Genomic DNA, 17,062 nt, shown 5'->3' on the forward strand with positions numbered 1-17,062 from the left:
AGGCTCGCGCGTGCCAATCTAGGTGGGCTCGGACCTTCAAAAAGAAAGGTGTGCCGCTAGCCAGTGAGAAGCCCTGGTTTCAATACCCAGAAAACTACATCCCCCAGGAAGCACTGCGGCACCACACAGATTCTTTATTAGTAGCTACAGATTTTAAGATGTCCTGGGACCTGTAGTTTGTCAGTTTCTCCAGCTCCCCTTTTACACGTAACAGGGAAACCATACTGTACGTCTTAAAAGAACCCGACCTTAGGGTTCTAGGCAGCCACAGCAAAGACCTAACACTGCCCAGGAAAGGCATTCTCCTCCAATATCCTAAATTTTGGACTCCAGAGTTTTACCTTCATTTCTGGGTGTAAATTTGAAAGCCTTAGTTTTTTCCAGTTGTAACAAACACAGAGAGGAGAGCTGAAGTCAAGAGAACCCCACACGCACACATTTCTAATGAGATAGATGACACTCAATAATATTTTTGTTTTTATTTTATAAAACATGCAGTTTAAGACAAAAATTTTTAAAAAATAACAAGAAAACAAAACCTGGAACAGGAGAGTGGATGGAAGACAGATGCTTCTCAGCTGTCAACAGGAGTGAAGCCAGCAGTGAAGCTTTGTCTAGGACCCAAAGGCCCTTTCGGCAATAATAATGTTGGCAACACTGGTTTGCTTGGGACCACCAGACTCTAAATGCTGGCCCCTCCAGGCAACCCTCAAGCAGTCAGACTTAAGCTAGGTCTTGAGCTATTGTTGTATCCTGTCATTGTCCTGGACTTCAGTACTTAGCCAACTAGAAACTGAGAGTTTTGGTTCCAGGAGCTTCTTTGCCTGGGCATTAATTACCCAGGATATCTATTAAGAATATGAATTACTTTCCATCTGGGTCAATTCTAGACTCTGTTTCTGGCCCACTATTTTGCAAAGGATGAAAAAGGAACCTGGCTCCTAGACCCTTTGCAACAGTTCTGCTGCATTCCAGTTCTATTAATAGCACCATCTGTAGACCCTGAGCAAGTCCAATTCTGGAAGTAGACAGGGTATAGCCAACTTGGGAAGCCATCTCCCACTTCTAGGGCCACAGAAAACTGAAGGGAGAGGGAATTGTTCGTTGGGAGAGGGTGAGGTCAGAGCGCCAGCACTGAAGAGAAGACAGCTGCATCTGTCAGAGACAAAACAAAGAGCATTGACTCCTAAGATGAGTGGAGAAAAAGCACCTGGGGCACTTCTTATGAAGGAAAAATGCAAGAGGAAAGAGGGCGTGGACCTGCCCCAAACATTTTAGAACTTGGCAAGAAGAGGTTAGGACCAATAGAGAGTTTCAATAATAAAATCAATTTCACTGAATGTTTTGAGGATTAAGTGCTTTGTAAACTGTTAAGTGCTTTATACTACAACCTGTTGGGGCGGTACTGTTGTTAACATCATCATCATTCTTATTACGGTGGGTATAATCTTCACATATACAACCAAAACCCACCCAGTCCAGCTTCCCCTGTCCCATCCCAGGCCTTACTCTTGGGACTTGTCTGGCCCTCGGGCTCAGGCACCTTCCAGTCCATCTTTCGGCCTTTCTCGTAAAGGCCCTTGAGCACTTTGTGGAAGGACTCAGGCTCAGTTCCATTTTTGCTTAGTTCCAGATACTTTCGGTAAAGCTGAAGGGCTGTGCGGGCATCCTCAATACTGTCATGGGTCTCCCCTTGAATCTTCAAGTCTGGGGAAAGTAGAGGTGGAATAGTTTGGGGCCTAGCAAAGGGAGGTAAGGACATGTCCTCTACTCACACTCCCAACTCCCAATAAACAACAACAAAAAAACCCTGACTACCCTTAAGGGAAAGAGCCAAACATCAACCCTAGTGCACAGAAGGGATACTGAAGCTAATTAAATCCATCAGTAACTCTCACCACTAACCCAGGGTCGTAGCTACTCCCCTTGGCCTCTCACACATTTTCATGCTCTTGCTGACCACAGCAAGAGCTACAAGGCAGAGCAACTCACCCAGAAAGTACCAAGCAAGGAATCGCAGGGAAATCATTCGTTTTCGGGGCATGTGAAATAGATAAACAGTGTCAAGGACTTGGTCCTTGGGCACCTGCCAGGGATAAAAGAGTGGGAGACTGAGGTAGGGGATCCATAATTTCCCATTTTCCAAAAGCACAATGTATACCCTGGGGGGCCCACACACAAAGAAAGACTCTTAAAAGAGCCCTGCCCGAACCATGAGGTTGATGACCCGGAAGTCCTTCTGCAGACCGTGACCCACAAACTTGACTCCAATGTCTATGAGAAAACGAAGCTTTAAGTAGGTAGACTTTAGAGTTGTAAGGTGCTTAGAGGAAATCTTGGCATCAAGGTCTCCTGGCTTTATCCCTGAGTACTGAGTCAAGTAATCCACCACCTAGGGATAGAGAAAAGGTCAAGCGACCCAGGAAACGAGGTGCACAGTTCCCCCTGCCACTCTTCCCTGGGTTCTAGGGCACTCTATATAAGCACAGGGTCTCTCTCACTTGCATCTCCACATCCTATTACCTGCTCCTGGGTAGAGATGTAGTCATCAATGAAGGGGATACCCTCATTGGGTCCCTGGCCCCTAACGCAGGTAATCCTCGCTACTGACATCTGGCTTGGCTTGATGGTAGACTTGGTGCCATCGCTGCGCAGCTCTGCTTCTTCCTATATGAGAAGAGTTCATAAGGAAATCAGAGAAATGCTTATGACTCCTAATATCCCCAGAGTTCTGTTCTAACACCCCACCCTTTTTGGTCTTGGTTACCTCATTAAGGGTGACAAACTCAGCGTCCAGGCCCACCAAGTCCCCAACCTGTGGCATCTCATTCAGCATCAGGGGAATAAAGGTCGTATGTGTCTTCCGCTGCTTCCGTGCTAATGAGGCTTCAGCCAGCAGAACACTTGCCTCGATGGGGTTCTTAACTGGAAGGGAGAATCCAGAAGACAAGATGGCTCGGGAGAGGGAAGTGACCAGGGGAGGGAAGCTGGAGTGGCTACCAGAGACCAGGTCTACACTGTTATCCCAATAATCAAAGCATGTGAGTAAAAAGATCATGTCTGATGGACAGAGGAGGTAGACAGAACAGGTCAAATCAGAAAATTATCGGGAAATATGCTAAAAAAAGCCAAAAAAGTTAACAGACAGGAAGGAGTAAGATTCTCACTTTAGACTTTACCTTAGTAAATCCAGAAAAATAAAGTTACAGAGAAACTATGGTTTAAAGGCATCAAAAAGGGACTTAATAAGGAGTTCATCACCAAAAAAAGAGATCTTCACTTGGGGATAAGAATGGTTAGTCTCAAAATCATAACCTTAGCCATTTTGATCACACTTCCCCCCCATCACCTCTTCCCTCGACACCCTCAGTATCTCCAGATTCTAAATTTAAGGCCTGATGAGCAGGAATTGCTCTACTGTCCCTGGAAATATTAACACTGGTCGCCAGTCCTAATCTTAACAAGCTATTTCCCAGATCTCTTCCTGAGACCAATCTAATTGCCCACACCCTTGGATCTACACTGTATCACTTACTGTTCAGGTTGTATTTGGAATTAAGATTCCTTTTGATGTAATAAAGGATAGCAGGCACTTTCCAATTCATGTCAAACTGCACAGCTTCATGCTATAAAAGAAAAAGCACTTAATGGCCTACATATATGCCCCTTTTCCCTTTATCCCAAGTCAGAGAGAAGACAGGACTCAGGTGCTATTTTTAGCTCTGCTTTTTATTATTGAGGCCCCATCCCTCCCTCTGAATCTGCCTGGCACTCTCTCAGGCACTGAGGATGAGGATGCTAAAAAAAGGGAGATGAAAGGGGGAACGGAATGTATTACAACTAACCTTATCAATAGGTTCAATGAGAAAGTCGTTGAAGAGATACCACTGCTGGTGGGTAACACCCTGTGGAGATACAGAGACACAGTGATGCCAAAGTGATGGCTGGAGCATTCTGGCTCAGACTTCAGATAAGGACAGACCTGGGACTCCACTGTGGCCACCACCAGGAGTGTCCCTGCCCTGTATTACCTCACTCACCTCCTTGCGCTGGTGGTAGGTCTCTCCAACTTTGATGTGAGCCACCAGGCTGCCCCCTGTGCGTGAGTCCAGGATGTGTACCACAGTAGCCATCAGGTCATACACATAGACACCATGCTCCTCCTCTGCCCTGGCTGGGCCCCACTGTGAGGGGGGTACCCAGGCTGCTAAGCTAAGTTTAAGGATGAGGAAGGAAGGGGAATGGGGATAGAGGACAGGGAGTCTGGGGTATACGGATGGGGGACGAGGGTGGGTTCTTTCCATCCTAGCCCATCTATGACTCCCAACACTGAACTGAGTCACTCTGGAAAAGCCCACAACTGGTGAATACTAGGCCTTATTCCCTTTTTTCCCCTATGCTAAATTCCACCTTCCCCTTGCCTTGCTTCTGCCCCGACCTTCTCTCTCTTTTTTTTTTTTTTTGGGCCGCGCCACGCGGCTTATGGGATTCTAGTTCCGGACCAGGGATCGAACTCGGGGCCCCAGCAGTGAAAGCGCCGAGTCCTAACGACTGGACCGCCAGGGAATTCCCGGACCTTCTCTCCCTTATTCCCCCTCCTCTTCCCAGTTTTTCAACAACCTGCATCTCATCCCCATCAGTCCAATTGCAAACATCCAGCCCTTTGTTCTTGGTCATCTTCATTCGAATGGAGAAAGGAAGCCAGACATTCTTCAACTCCTCAATGGAGGGACACATCAGCATGCCCTCTGGACTCCCTAGTTCCTTCCTATCAGGACAGGAGAATTGGAAATTTGTTCTGAGGAGATCTGACCAGTGACAAGAGAAGCCCCTGAGTAGTTCAATCCTTTGACCACTCTATAGACAATACCTACCAATCAGCCAAAGCAAACTCCTTATTCTTGGAGATTTCCCCACCATGCTTCTTTATTGCTATCTTGAAGGCAACCTGAACACAAAGGAGAAAATATCCAATTCCTCAGGAACATTAATCATATATGGAAGTCAAAAGAGGGAAGAACTAAAAAGTACTCCTAAAGTCCTGTTTCCAGACTCAGTCCTTACCTCAGCCTGCATTCTCCAGAAATCAGCTTCTTTCAAGCTGTTCACCTCACAATTGATGACAAGAATATCTGGGAGATGGCAGATGTTGCGGGTCTGAATCTGAGAGGATAAAACAAACAAGGAATGGCAGGCGGCCTACAGAGAGAGAAACCTGGACATGAACAGTTAAGCCTGGATCTGCATCCTCCAGTTGGAGTTCTTCCCACTCCCTATAGATCGCTGGATGGTGGTGCTGACCCAGCCAGTCCCAGATGAGACCATGGCCGAGTCCCCAACATGGCAGGACTCTAGTCCAGTGCAACAGCCCACTCACCGTGGGCTGGTACTTTTCACAGTTGTCACACCAGGCCTGTGTATTCTGCTCCAGGCAGATGCTTCGCTTCAGCACCTGAGCAAAGTCACAGTTCTTCCCGGTTTTATCTGAGGGGAAACTGGATGCTTCATTCCAGGTCCTCCCTGTACCCACTGTTAGCCCCCCAACACCCTCTCCTTGATGTTACAGGACATCTGGGGGAGCCTCCCCAACCCAGCTGCAGGGTATACCAGTGTTGCTACCCTCAGGGTAGGAGAGCGTGAAGAGCAGGGTGGATGAGGCTCGCACGGTCTCACTGCCACAGCGGCAGAGGCTGCAGTTTTCCATCTCACAGCTGAACAGCTGCCCAATGACAGAGTCTCCCGACGAGCAAAAGCTGCTAAGAATGGGGAGGGCAATATATGCACACTGAGGGAGTTAGGAGACCCTTTAAGTCACAGTGGGGCTTATCATGGGGGCTTTAACTATTCCTGTCCCAATTCCATACCTGCCTCCAGCACCTCGATAAGCCTGGGGTACTTCCAGCTCCTGCAAATCTTGATGCAGTTGAGTGAGAATGAAGCGATTCCACCTCTGAATGAGCCTGGCCAGATTGCCCTTGCCTGAAGCCTCATCCGAGTCAGCCAAAATCAGACCAAGGGCCGAGGCCTCAGGAATGGTGCGGAACGCCCGAAGAAAATTACTGCCCTGGAATCCAGGAAGTGTGTTGGTGGAAAAGGGTTATTTTCATTTTTGTGGCCATCTGCAGAGTGATGACCCTGCCTACTGTCCACCTCCCTTCCCCTTTTATTGTCCCAGGTCTCCAGGCACTGACCTGACAAGGGTCACCTCGGGAGAGATCCAACATGTGGAAGAGGAAGCCCAGCTCACACGCTAGGCAGAACTCCTTCTGGCAAAGGTGGTTCTGGATTAGACAGCGAACAGGCTCCAGGAAATAGAGCACCTGGAGGGAAGAGCAGGAGATATGATGCAGACAACTGGTACAGGGAGGAAGAGAAATCGGAAGGTTAAGAGATGGTGGAGAATACAGAGCTGGAGTCCACTGAAGAAGCAGAGCTCACAGAGGAGACCTGAAGGCTGAGGGCCAGGAAAGAATGGTAGAGGAGGTCTAAGTGGACTTGGCTGGGGAGACCTGGAAAAAGACGAGGGGTTGGGGGGCCCACAGAGAAAAATAAAAGCAGTAGCCATGTTCAAATCGCAGGAACACCCAGCCTTACCTGGATCATGCAGTTACAGTAGGCATTGGGGATGTGGGGCTCTAATCCAGCAAACAGTGTCTTATTGTAGTGTTTGAAGTCAAAGTCCTCCAGCCCTAGCTTGGAGTATTTGATGGTCACCTGAAGCAGAAACAGTCTGAGCAAGAGGAAGACACCCTCAGAATCCCCTAAATCTTTGCAGTAGCCATAACCTTCCCCCAAACCTCCCTCCTGAGTCCAGAGTGATAGGTGAAGGCTTCCTGAATGAGCCCTTCAATTCTTTCTCATGTGACCCCCTTCCCCGGGAACCTTTCCCCACATCCCAGAAGGCCCATTCCTTGGTATCCCCCAGCACCTTGCGGTATTTCTTAGAGACCATGTGGCGATGTGGCTCCTCTTCCCGCCCTATTGGTGACTCAGTGACCTGGCTGAAGCTGTCAAATTCACTGTCAGACTCCTTGAGTCGGTAAGGAATCTAGGGTTTTTAAAAAGAGGTAGCCTCGTTGGATGTGTATAATCGTCTTTGGTTTCCCCCTACCTTTATTCCAACACTGAAGCTATCATCACCAAGTCCTGAACCTTCTAATTTCATGGGATTTTCAGCATCCACTGCTTCCTTTTCATTCCCACTGCCACCACCCTACCTCATCACAGCTGGACAATGCCGATGGCTTCCACACTGGGCTCCCCCACGTGCACTCTGTCCAGCATGCCGCCACCAGACTACCCCACCCAGAATGGCCCTTTCGGTGCATCACTTCTGCTATACACTGGTATGCAAGGCTTCACAACTGGCCCCTTTCCAAACTTCATCTCTCACTGTTTCCCAATACTAACAGCCACTCCAGCATAATCCCTGTCAGGCCTTCTGAGACTTCAGTAACACTGTTCTCTCATCTTGAAAGCCTCCCCTGTTACCATCTACTTGCCCGTCTTTCACCTTTCCAGCTCAACATCCACCTCTTTTAGTACTGCCCTCCCTGACCACTCTAGCCCAGAGTACAGTTTTCCCTCTAAACAGCTCTCACACTGAATGCTTCTAACATTCCTTTAGCATTTAATGATAGAACATAAATAATTTCTGCTATGCACAGGTCTTACCTTCACCAACCGAACACTAAACTTCTTAAGAGCAAGGGACCCTATCTTTTATGTCTCTGAACCCTAACACCTAGTATAGTACCTTCAATTCAGCAGGCTTCAAAAAACCTTTACTGACTGACTAAAAGCAAATAGTAATGAGAAGGGACTTCACTGGTGGCACAGTGGTTAAGAATCCGCCTGCCAATGCAGGGGACACGGGTTCGAGCCCTGGTCCGGAAAGATCCCACATGCCGCGGAGCAACTAAGCCCGTGTGCCACAACTACTGAGCCTGCGCTCTAGAGCCCGTGAGCCACAACTATTGAGCCCACGTGCCACAACTACTGAAGCCTGCACTCCGCAACAAGAAGCCACCGCAATGAGACACCCACGCACCGCAACAAAGAGTAGCCCCTGCTCGCTGCAACTAGAGGAAGCCTGCACACAGCAACGAAGACCCAACGCAGCCAAAAATAAATAAAGAAAGAAAATTTATTTTAAAAAAATTAATGAGAACTACCAAAGGAAAAAGACAGGAGAAACACCAATGGCCTGGGGTGGGGGCTGACCCTCTCCTCTCTGAACATACCTGATTGCGCAGCCTGGTGCGGGGGTTGGGTGCATAGCCAATGAAGCCCACCTTCTTCATGGTGCGCAGAATCTCTGCATCCACAGGGGGTGCTCGCCTATAATGCAGCATAGTTCTAGGGCTTGAAGGTTGTGGTGTCTGCCCATTCAGCCCCAATCCCCAAGGGACCAGAAAAAAAAGAAAATACTGAGAGTAGACAAAAATCAGGAAAGTAGTAGAATAATAACACGGCTTGCAGAGAATCCTGGTATCTTGGCCCTTTCCCCCTCCCTCCTTTTGGCCCAGAGGTGAGGTACAACCTGGGAGCTGGAGCGGAGTTGGCAGCAGGCCAATCAGAGAGAAGCGTGTCAGTGGTGAGCGGGACAGGGATGAGGGAAAGAGGCAGCAGGTCCTGGCTCCAGTCCAGAGGAGGCAGTGAGTCCACGAGACAAGGCAAAGCAAACTCGGTCTCACGGGAGTAGGGGTTGAAGGAAGGCTCAGGGGAATCAGTCCAGAGATGCACACAGCCCTCAGAATCCCCAAAGGCGAGGGCCTGCTTGCTGGCTGACACGTCAAACGTCATTAGCAGAGGCCCCACAGGATTCACGTGAAAGATGTCTGCTGGATTGGCCAGCCCTGTGGGCTCACAAAACTGGCACTGCCCTAGGAGGGAGAAGGAAGCCCACTGAGCCCTGGAAGATGAAAGGGCGCCATCCTTTTATGCCCTTCCTACCCTCTTCCCCTGGTATCAAGCAACGATGGGCCCCAAATCCATTCCTAGAGATAAGAGAAAGTACCATCTGATGCCTTCCCATAAACCACAGGGAGGTTTGCTACCCAGCAAAGGACAGTTCTAAAGTTGTTTTGCCTGCTCTACCTATATTTTTTGTATATGTGTTCTTCACACTCGGAGAAAATAAAACCTCTAATCTCTTACCAAACCTAAGTGAGACCCTGAGATCCCTCAGAAAGGTTACTTTTTCCCCAACAAAGAAATTCCAGGGAGCACACTTCTTCTCGTGCCTAGTTCCCCTTCACTCATTAACTCCTCCTACCCCATCCTACATCCCCTTCATACCTGACTGGGAGATGATAGCAAGACGAGAAGTATATGTAGGGATGAAGCGTAAGAAAGCAGGATCCACATGAACTTGAAGTGGTGTGATGGCACGCATCATGCGTAGATCATACACCTTAAGGAAACGGTCACAGGCCAGGCCGGTGAGGCGGCTGGAGAAACCACAAGTGGCTAGCAAGTTGCCGTGCACATCAAAATCCGACAGACTCCCTGAGAAGGCATCAAACTCATGCTCCACCTTAAAAGTACGGAGGTCTCGCAGGGAAACCTGAAGAAGAGAGAACTTGGTTATCTGTCAACGCTGCTATCAGGAAGAGGACCTGCCACCTACCCAACCTTGTGAGGCCCCTACCCAAAGAACTACGGCTCTGGGCTTCCCTGGTGGCGCAGTGGTCGAGAGTCCGCCTGCCGATGCAGGGGACGCAGGTTCGTGCCCCAGTCCGGGAAGATCCCACATGCTGCGGAGCGGCTGGGCCCGTGGGCCGTGGCCGCTGAGCCTGTGCATCCGGAGCCTGTGCTCCGCAACAGGAGAGGTCACAGCAGGGAGAGGCCCGCGTACCGCAAAAAAAAACAACAAAAAATACAAAACCAAACCAAAACAAAAAAAACTACGGCTCTAGGATACAGGCAATTAAAGCATAAAAAAAAAGCAAAAACAGACACCAAGAGCCGGATGGGACCCCAAAGAGAGCTCTTGTTTACCCCTTTGCCTCTGAGATACCCATTTACAATAGAAAACATCAGGCTGAAAGATAATCTCATAGTATAACATGGCTAAGTAGGAACTCAATCCACTCCTCCCACCCTCCAACTACAGTCCCAGAAATGAGGAAAAGGCAGAGCCCAATCACATATCTGGTGAAACAGGCCCCATGGTGGGAGGAAAAGTGGAACGTAGTCAGTCACCCTGCCAGATGTGTGGCCACAGAAGAAGAAGCGATTCGTCTGTCTCATGATAGTGACTCCAGGTGTCTCAACTGCATACTGTGGAGGGAAGCGGGAGAAACCAGTGAGCATGATTCTTCCCACAGACCAAAGAAACAGAAAGGTCGCACACATCACAGGCATTTCCAGCTTATACTTCCCCCAATAACCTCAGGCCCTGCTTGTACCTTCTGAGTCTCCTGGACAGTGTTAAGGTCAATCTCCAATATGTGGTTCTGCAGCCCACCAACGAGCAGAGTGCTGCTGTCAGTCAGCAGCAGACTGTGCATATCTTCACTCTCATCCAGCCTGTGAGAGAGGAAAAGCTAAGGTGCCGGGGTCTCAAAAGTTTCCCATTCTCTAGACTTCCCACTCTGTGAGGGACCCTCTTTCCCAGTCCAGAGGTGAGAAACTACTTACAGGTAATCAAATATAATAAGGCCTCCACGGGCCATATACTTCAGGTTGTTCTTGGTAAGAAAAAGGATGCCATTCTCCAGGCTTTGGATCTGCCGAATGTCATCACTGCCATTGACCTGAAATGATGAGTAGCGTTCCAAAGCTGGGCCGAAAAATGACGTGGCATGGCCCTGTAGTGGACAAAAAGATGAGAGACATCCTGAGTGGAGGGGCAAGGCCATCCCAGATACAAATCAGAGACTGGACATTGCTCAGTTTTTCTCCACTCTTGCCTGGCCTTTCTGGCTAGCAGTGACTAAGGAATAAGGCTGAGCACCAATCTTAGTGATAAAATCACTGATAATACTATCTTATGTTTGTTTAATGCTTTACAAAGTAGTTCTATAAACTCTACCTCATTTTATCCTCACAATGTCCTTGCTGAATAGGTAATGGCTCAGTTGGTTAGAACAGTGCTCAGAAGGTCAGGGACGTGGGTCCAATCCTCCAATGGCCAGCTGGCTTTCTTATGTTCCACAGTCTTTTTTTTTTGTTTAATAAATTTATTTATTTAATTTTTGCCTGCTTTGGGTCTTCGTTGATGTGCGCGGGCTTTCTCTAGTTGTGGTGAACGGGGGCTACTCTTCATTTTGGAGCATGGGCTTCTCACTGCGGTGGCTTCTCTTGTTGCGGAGCATGGGATCGAGGCTCACGAACTTCAGTAGTTGCAGCATGCAGGCTCAGTAGTTGTGGCTCGTGGGCTCTAGAGCACAGGCTCAGTAGTTGTGGCGCACGGGCTTAGTTGCTCCGCAGCATGTGGGATCCTCCCGGACTAGGGCTCGAACCCGTGTCCCCTGCATTGGCAGGCGGATTCTTAACCACTGCGCCACCAGGGAAGTCCCCACAGTCAAGTCATAATCTCTACCAGCCAACTGGGAAATGTGTACTGTGGGTCACAGGCTGGAATAGAGAGAATGTGAAACTCATGCCATCCTTGGCTCCTATGACATCATCCACTCCTGGTTTCTCTCCTGACTCTTAGTTCACTATCTTCTCCTTACGTGCAACCCTTATGACCACTCTTGAAACATGGCTATTCCCAGCCCACTATCTTCTCACTCTACTTTTCTTCCTAGATAATCTCACCTACTCTTAAGGTTTTAACCATTCATCTTAAAGTTGATGAATCCTACTTTTCTCCTCTAGCCCAGACCACTGCCTCAAGCTTCAGACTCATACATCCAAATACCTACTATATGTCTCTCTTTAGATATCCCATGAGAACCTCAAACTTGTTACATCCTAAATCAAATTCACCATCTTGGGCTTCCCTGGTGGGGCAGTGGTTAAGAATCCACCTGCCAATACAGGGGACATCGGTTCGAGCCCTGGTCCGGGAAGATCGCACATGCCGCAGGGCAACTAAGCCCGTGTGACACAACTACTGAGCCTGCGGTCTAGAGCCCACGAGTGTTGCAACTACTGAAGCCTGTGAGCCTAGAGCCCGTGCTCCGCAACAAGAGAAGCCACAGCAGTGAGAAGCCCGCACACCACAACGAAGAGTAGCCCCCGCTGGCAACAACTAGAGAAAGCCCGCACGCAGCAACGGAGACCCAACGCAGCCAAAAATAAATTAAAAAAAAAAATTCACCATCTTTACTCCATTTCAATTCCTCTTAACTGTATTCCCTATGGTACCATGATCTACTCAGTGGAGTAAGTCACTGGTAGTTGACTTAAATCTTATTTATTTTACTTCCTAAATATTTCTCAAATCTGTTCTCATGGATAAATCTCTACAGGGCTTCATTCAGGCCTTCAATGTATTTTATGTGAACTACTACAACATACTGCACACTGAGTCCTGCCCCATTCCCCTTAAATCAAACTCTATTCTGCTACCTCAGCACTCCACCTAAGATGCAAACCGGACCTTGTCTTTCTGGATAAAAACCTTCAGTGGACTGAAGAATCAGTTCAACTCTTTTAGCATAGCATATGAGGTTTTTTAGAATGTTCTCCCCCCGATATCTGCATGGCTCCCTCCCTCCCTTCTAGGGAGATTAGAATGGACATCCTGGCCTGCATCCAGGTCTCTACTCAAATGTGACTTTATCAGAGAGCCCTTCCCTTGACCAACTATGTAAAATAGCAACACCTCCCACCCTTCGATACCTCAACTCCCTTATTCCACTGTATTTTTCTTAAGGATTCTAAGCAACACCTGATATGTCATAAATATATTTGTGTTGCCTTTTAAAATGCTTATTCCAAACTTAGACCCCAGAGCAAGGTCTGGCACCTTAAAGGTGCTCAAAACACACTGGCTGAAGAAATGTCTAACTCTTCAGCTTCATCGTCTAGTCCAGTAAACCCTACTTGCTTACAGTTCCTGCGCTCCGCAATCATCATGCTATATAATATCTTGGGAATCACTGTTTACCCTGTTGCTTTTGCCAAGATAGCATTTCCTCCTCTTCTTCACCTGACTCCTACTCATCCTTCAAGACTCAACGCAGGTGTCACTTCCTTCTGGAGATCCTCTAATCCTCTTCTATGCTCACCAACACTCAGTACGTATTTTCACACTGGCATTTATTAGTTTATATCCTAAATTCATAATTATTAAGTGAAACATTTTAGTTTCTTTTAAAGTGCCATAAAATTATCTGTTCATATGTTTTTTTGTTTTCCTTGTCCTGTGAACTCCTTGAGGGCAAGGATTATATTTTATTCAGCTTTATTCCCTGGGCCTAGCCTGTCAGTAGACACTGCCTACTGAATTGAGTATATTACCCAAAAAACCACTCATTCCAATGGAAAAACAATTCCCGCCCTATGGAAGGTAAATTAGTAAACCAAGGATACCATGTTATTTCTTACAAAATCTTTGGGCTCCCTAGCATATTGGCAATATTGATACAGTTTAAGAAATTAACAATGATAACTGCTCTCAGAGAGATTATAATCAGCCAAAGACAAAATGATTCCATGTAACACATGCAGAAACATGCACTAAACATTCTACAATTAGGGAATTCCCTGGTGGTCCAGTGGGTAGGACTTGGCGCTTTCACTGCCAGGGCCCGGGTTTGATCCCTGGTTGGGGGTACTAAGATCCCACAAGCCACGCGGCACGGCCAGAAAAGAAAATATTCTATAATTATAAAAATGGAAAACAGAGGAGGAGCATTAGAGACTATATTTAGATGGCTATAGGCTAACTGATGTGTACAGTTATTAAGATTAATCAAAGCATGGAATGGGCAAATTGTGGTAGAACTGGGATGCCTTCTGAAAAAGAACACCTATGTAAAGCATCTCTGGATCCTATGACTTCCTCTTTCTCCCTCCACTCCCCTCCTCTTGGCTTGACTTGGAGACCCAGCTAACTTTCATCACCTCAACTCAGTTCTGGCTCCCTGCAAAGCATCTGTTCTTGGGTTAAAACCAGATAAAAGACCTCCAACATCTCCGTCCAGCCATTACAAAGGAGTACAGTTCTTACCCCATGGCTTCCCACCCACAGCATCTCCTCGTGCAAGTCAAAGTGGGAGACGGAGACAGGCACACCCACTTCAGCCACCACACTGTGCAACTCAGAGTAGACACCTTCCATTATGTGCACTGACTCCTGGACGGGAAGAGCCTCTAAGGCCACTCCCTCCGGGTCCAGCTCCACATTCTGTAGCAGACTGGGGTTCAGGTGGGCATCCAGGACAGGATCCAGGGTAGAATGCATGGCTGGAGCATACTCTGCTAGTCCAGGGTCCAGAACCTCGAAGTTCATGATGATGATGATGATGATGGCAGCAGATTAGACCCGTGTCACACCCTCCCTTGCCACAGCCCCTTTGGATGCCTGACCCAGCCTTCAGCAGGATGACACCAGTGGACCTAGAATGGACATCCTGACCTGCAAAGGGAAAGAGATAGCTGAGTCAGGGGTAGGCCCAGGTACTTGTATTTAGGGTGTTCCAAGTATTACCGGCAGGGAGGAGATGATGCAGGCAGAAAATGTGAGAATGCTAGGCACGGGACGAACAAGCAGGAAGGGAATGGGCATTGGGATAGAGGTGGGAGAAGTGCTGTCCCTTCCTCTTCTCCTCTAGGCACTCTGTACTCCCCACCACCCCACTAACTTAATCCCTGACTTCCCTTTCACCTCTCTTCAGGCCTGCTCACTTGCCTGGTTCATCTCTGAACCATCAGTAGTAAGAGCAGCAACTGCGGGGGTAGGGGTTAGGTAGAGGGAGCTAACGTGCTTGTTTCCCAGAATTAGGGGTGGGGGCAGGTGGTTGAGAGGGGAGACCAAGAGAAGTCAATTTTCCAGAATCCTCTGCAATGTTACCCAGGATTCTCTAGGGGAAAATAAGAATGGCCAGTTACCCACAGTTGGGGCGGGGGTAGGGGTACGTGATGGAAATAGCTAGTTACCCAGAATTCTCTGGGGGAACCAGAAAAATCAATTACCCATAATTCTCCCCCGGCGGCGGGGAGGGGAGGGATTAGGGAAGGGGTCAGATGTGTTCCCGGGATGCTTACGGGGATTGGATCATTACCAAGATTTCTCCATGGCGGATATTTTGGAGCGCGTGGAATTAAAACGAGTACGGGGGAGAACAAGCGCCGTCAGCTCCGCGGGAAATTCCAGTTTCCCCAATTCTCCCCCGCGCCTCTGGTTCAACCAAACTCCACGACGGAAAAGACGGCGCACTCCTAGTCGTCGCTTCCAATCAGGAAGGGCTAGGGGCTCACCTCAGCCAATCGGAAGGAGCCAGGTACAGCCGGCCCCGCGAGAAGACGTGTGACACGGGAGCTGGGCAAAAGCAAGAGCTACGGGGCGCGGGTAGGGACAAATGTAGTCAGACCTTGTCCCTGTTTGTTGCGTTAGAAAGTAACCTCTTCTCTTTTAAGCCTTCTTTAAACAAAATTAGAGAGCCCCAGGCTTGCAGATCGAACTTTCATGCTCCCTATAGCTTTAGAAACTAGAATAAGGGGCGCCCAAGGCAAAGCATTGGGAATCGATTGCTGGGTATTCCCAGTATGGCCCAGTCCACCCCCTCTTCCTGTGGTGCTCTTGTGAGCACTCCGCCACCTCCGACCCTGTAACCCCCGAAACTCGCTGGCATTTCCTATCATTTCCAGGCATGGGAGAGAAAAAAGGAAGCGGGAGGCAGCCTCCTAACACGGCCCAAGTAGCTGTATCTTCTATGATTCTAAAGGCAACCGTCTGAAACTCCCATCTGTGATTGTTCCCTCCCCAGAGGCGCCGGTAATATTTCCAGGGAACAGGACTCCTCAGCTATCAAATTCCCCTAGCTCGTGGACATTATTCCTCAGAGGGACAGGGCATAGCAAATTGAGACATTTGCCTTCCCCAAACTCTTACAGATTTAGCGTCAGCACTTAGGGATTCTTGGGGTCCAACTCTGAGCTTGAACTGCTTTGGAATAGATCCAGGTTGTTTGATGTCTGTGGGGTATTTTAGCTCAGTTTCTAAAGGCCACATAGAGGGCCTCTGGTGGAAGGAATTCCTCATAGAGGATACAGTTTTAAAGCATTTCTCTCTCTCAATAAAGACTGGTAAATAGACCTTCATAAAAGAACCCAAGAATTTAGTTTTCCAGGACTCAGACGGGTTCTAGACTTGTCAGAGGTCATTGATGGAGAGAAAAACACCTTAACTCAGAGGGTCTCTCAAACTGATCTGACTTCAGAGGTCCCTAGATTTAAAATCTTGTAAAAAGATGGGTGCTGAGAGACAGGGACAGTACCTACCCTTGAGAAATTTCTATATTGAGGTCTCTAAGAAAGGCTCAACAGTGAGAATTAAAGGGCCTGAGATGCCAGATATACCTGGGCTAAATGAGCTACTTTATTAAGATGCTTAGTGTTGCCTCAGTGTCCAATATAATAGAATGACTGAGAATGCAGGATCTGGAGTCTGCACTGTAATTCTGGCCACTTAATAGTGATCTTAGGCAAATTACTTATCTCTGCACCTCAGTTTCCTCATCTGTAATATGGTGATAACGATAGTACCTATCTGATTGTGTTGTTGTGAGAATTAAATGGGTTAATATATGAAAAGTGCGTAAACTAAGTACTTGGCGTAAAGTGAGAGTTGGATATAAGCCATCATTACTAACCACCTCGGGAAACTTCAACTGGATTTGGCGTCTGGGCATCCAACTGGAAAGGCCTGTTTGTCAGTATAATTTGCATTAACGGTTGAGGTCCTGCTGACGTCAAGGTCTCCTTGCAGCTCCAGGTCAGACCTAGTCCTGGAAGTAGTTCCTGTCACACAACAGTCCCACAATCGCCCCACCAACCTTGCTTCCTACCCAACTCCCGAAGCACCAGGAAGTGAAACAAAGCCCCATGCCTCCAACTCACCCTTGTCCCTCTCATCCCATCCCCCAGCGTTCCACTTCCT

At 48.1% G+C, this 17,062-nt stretch overlaps 1 protein-coding gene across 7 annotated transcripts; it reads right to left on the bottom strand.

Annotated features, from left to right (window-relative positions):
* Positions 1 to 453: 453 nt before the first annotated feature.
* Positions 454 to 15,316, bottom strand: PAN2 (poly(A) specific ribonuclease subunit PAN2). 7 transcript variants are annotated; one of them, XM_060024994.1, is made up of 26 exons: positions 15,186 to 15,316; positions 14,132 to 14,539; positions 10,645 to 10,814; positions 10,413 to 10,533; positions 10,207 to 10,284; positions 9,301 to 9,568; positions 8,543 to 8,885; positions 8,244 to 8,340; positions 6,929 to 7,048; positions 6,595 to 6,714; positions 6,192 to 6,320; positions 5,865 to 6,064; positions 5,620 to 5,753; positions 5,378 to 5,484; positions 5,065 to 5,163; positions 4,875 to 4,948; positions 4,621 to 4,768; positions 4,041 to 4,184; positions 3,846 to 3,905; positions 3,536 to 3,626; positions 2,768 to 2,925; positions 2,524 to 2,667; positions 2,213 to 2,392; positions 1,993 to 2,086; positions 1,510 to 1,707; positions 454 to 1,155 (listed from the first exon to the last, which is right to left on the bottom strand). In XM_060024994.1, the coding sequence occupies exons 2-26, from the start codon at positions 14,411 to 14,413 to the stop codon at positions 1,121 to 1,123; spliced, it is 3,594 nt and encodes a 1,197-aa protein (XP_059880977.1). In that variant the 5' UTR covers positions 14,414 to 14,539; positions 15,186 to 15,316; the 3' UTR covers positions 454 to 1,120. The 7 variants fall into 7 exon arrangements, with proteins under 7 accessions (XP_059880977.1, XP_059880975.1, XP_059880976.1 ...); XM_060024992.1 differs by having other exon boundaries at positions 5,608 to 5,753; XM_060024993.1 differs by having other exon boundaries at positions 5,620 to 5,756.
* Between the last annotated feature and the right edge of the window lie 1,746 nt (positions 15,317 to 17,062).

Source organism: Delphinus delphis, chromosome 11, assembly GCF_949987515.2.
Source record: "Delphinus delphis chromosome 11, mDelDel1.2, whole genome shotgun sequence".
Lineage (NCBI taxonomy): Eukaryota > Metazoa > Chordata > Mammalia > Artiodactyla > Delphinidae > Delphinus > Delphinus delphis.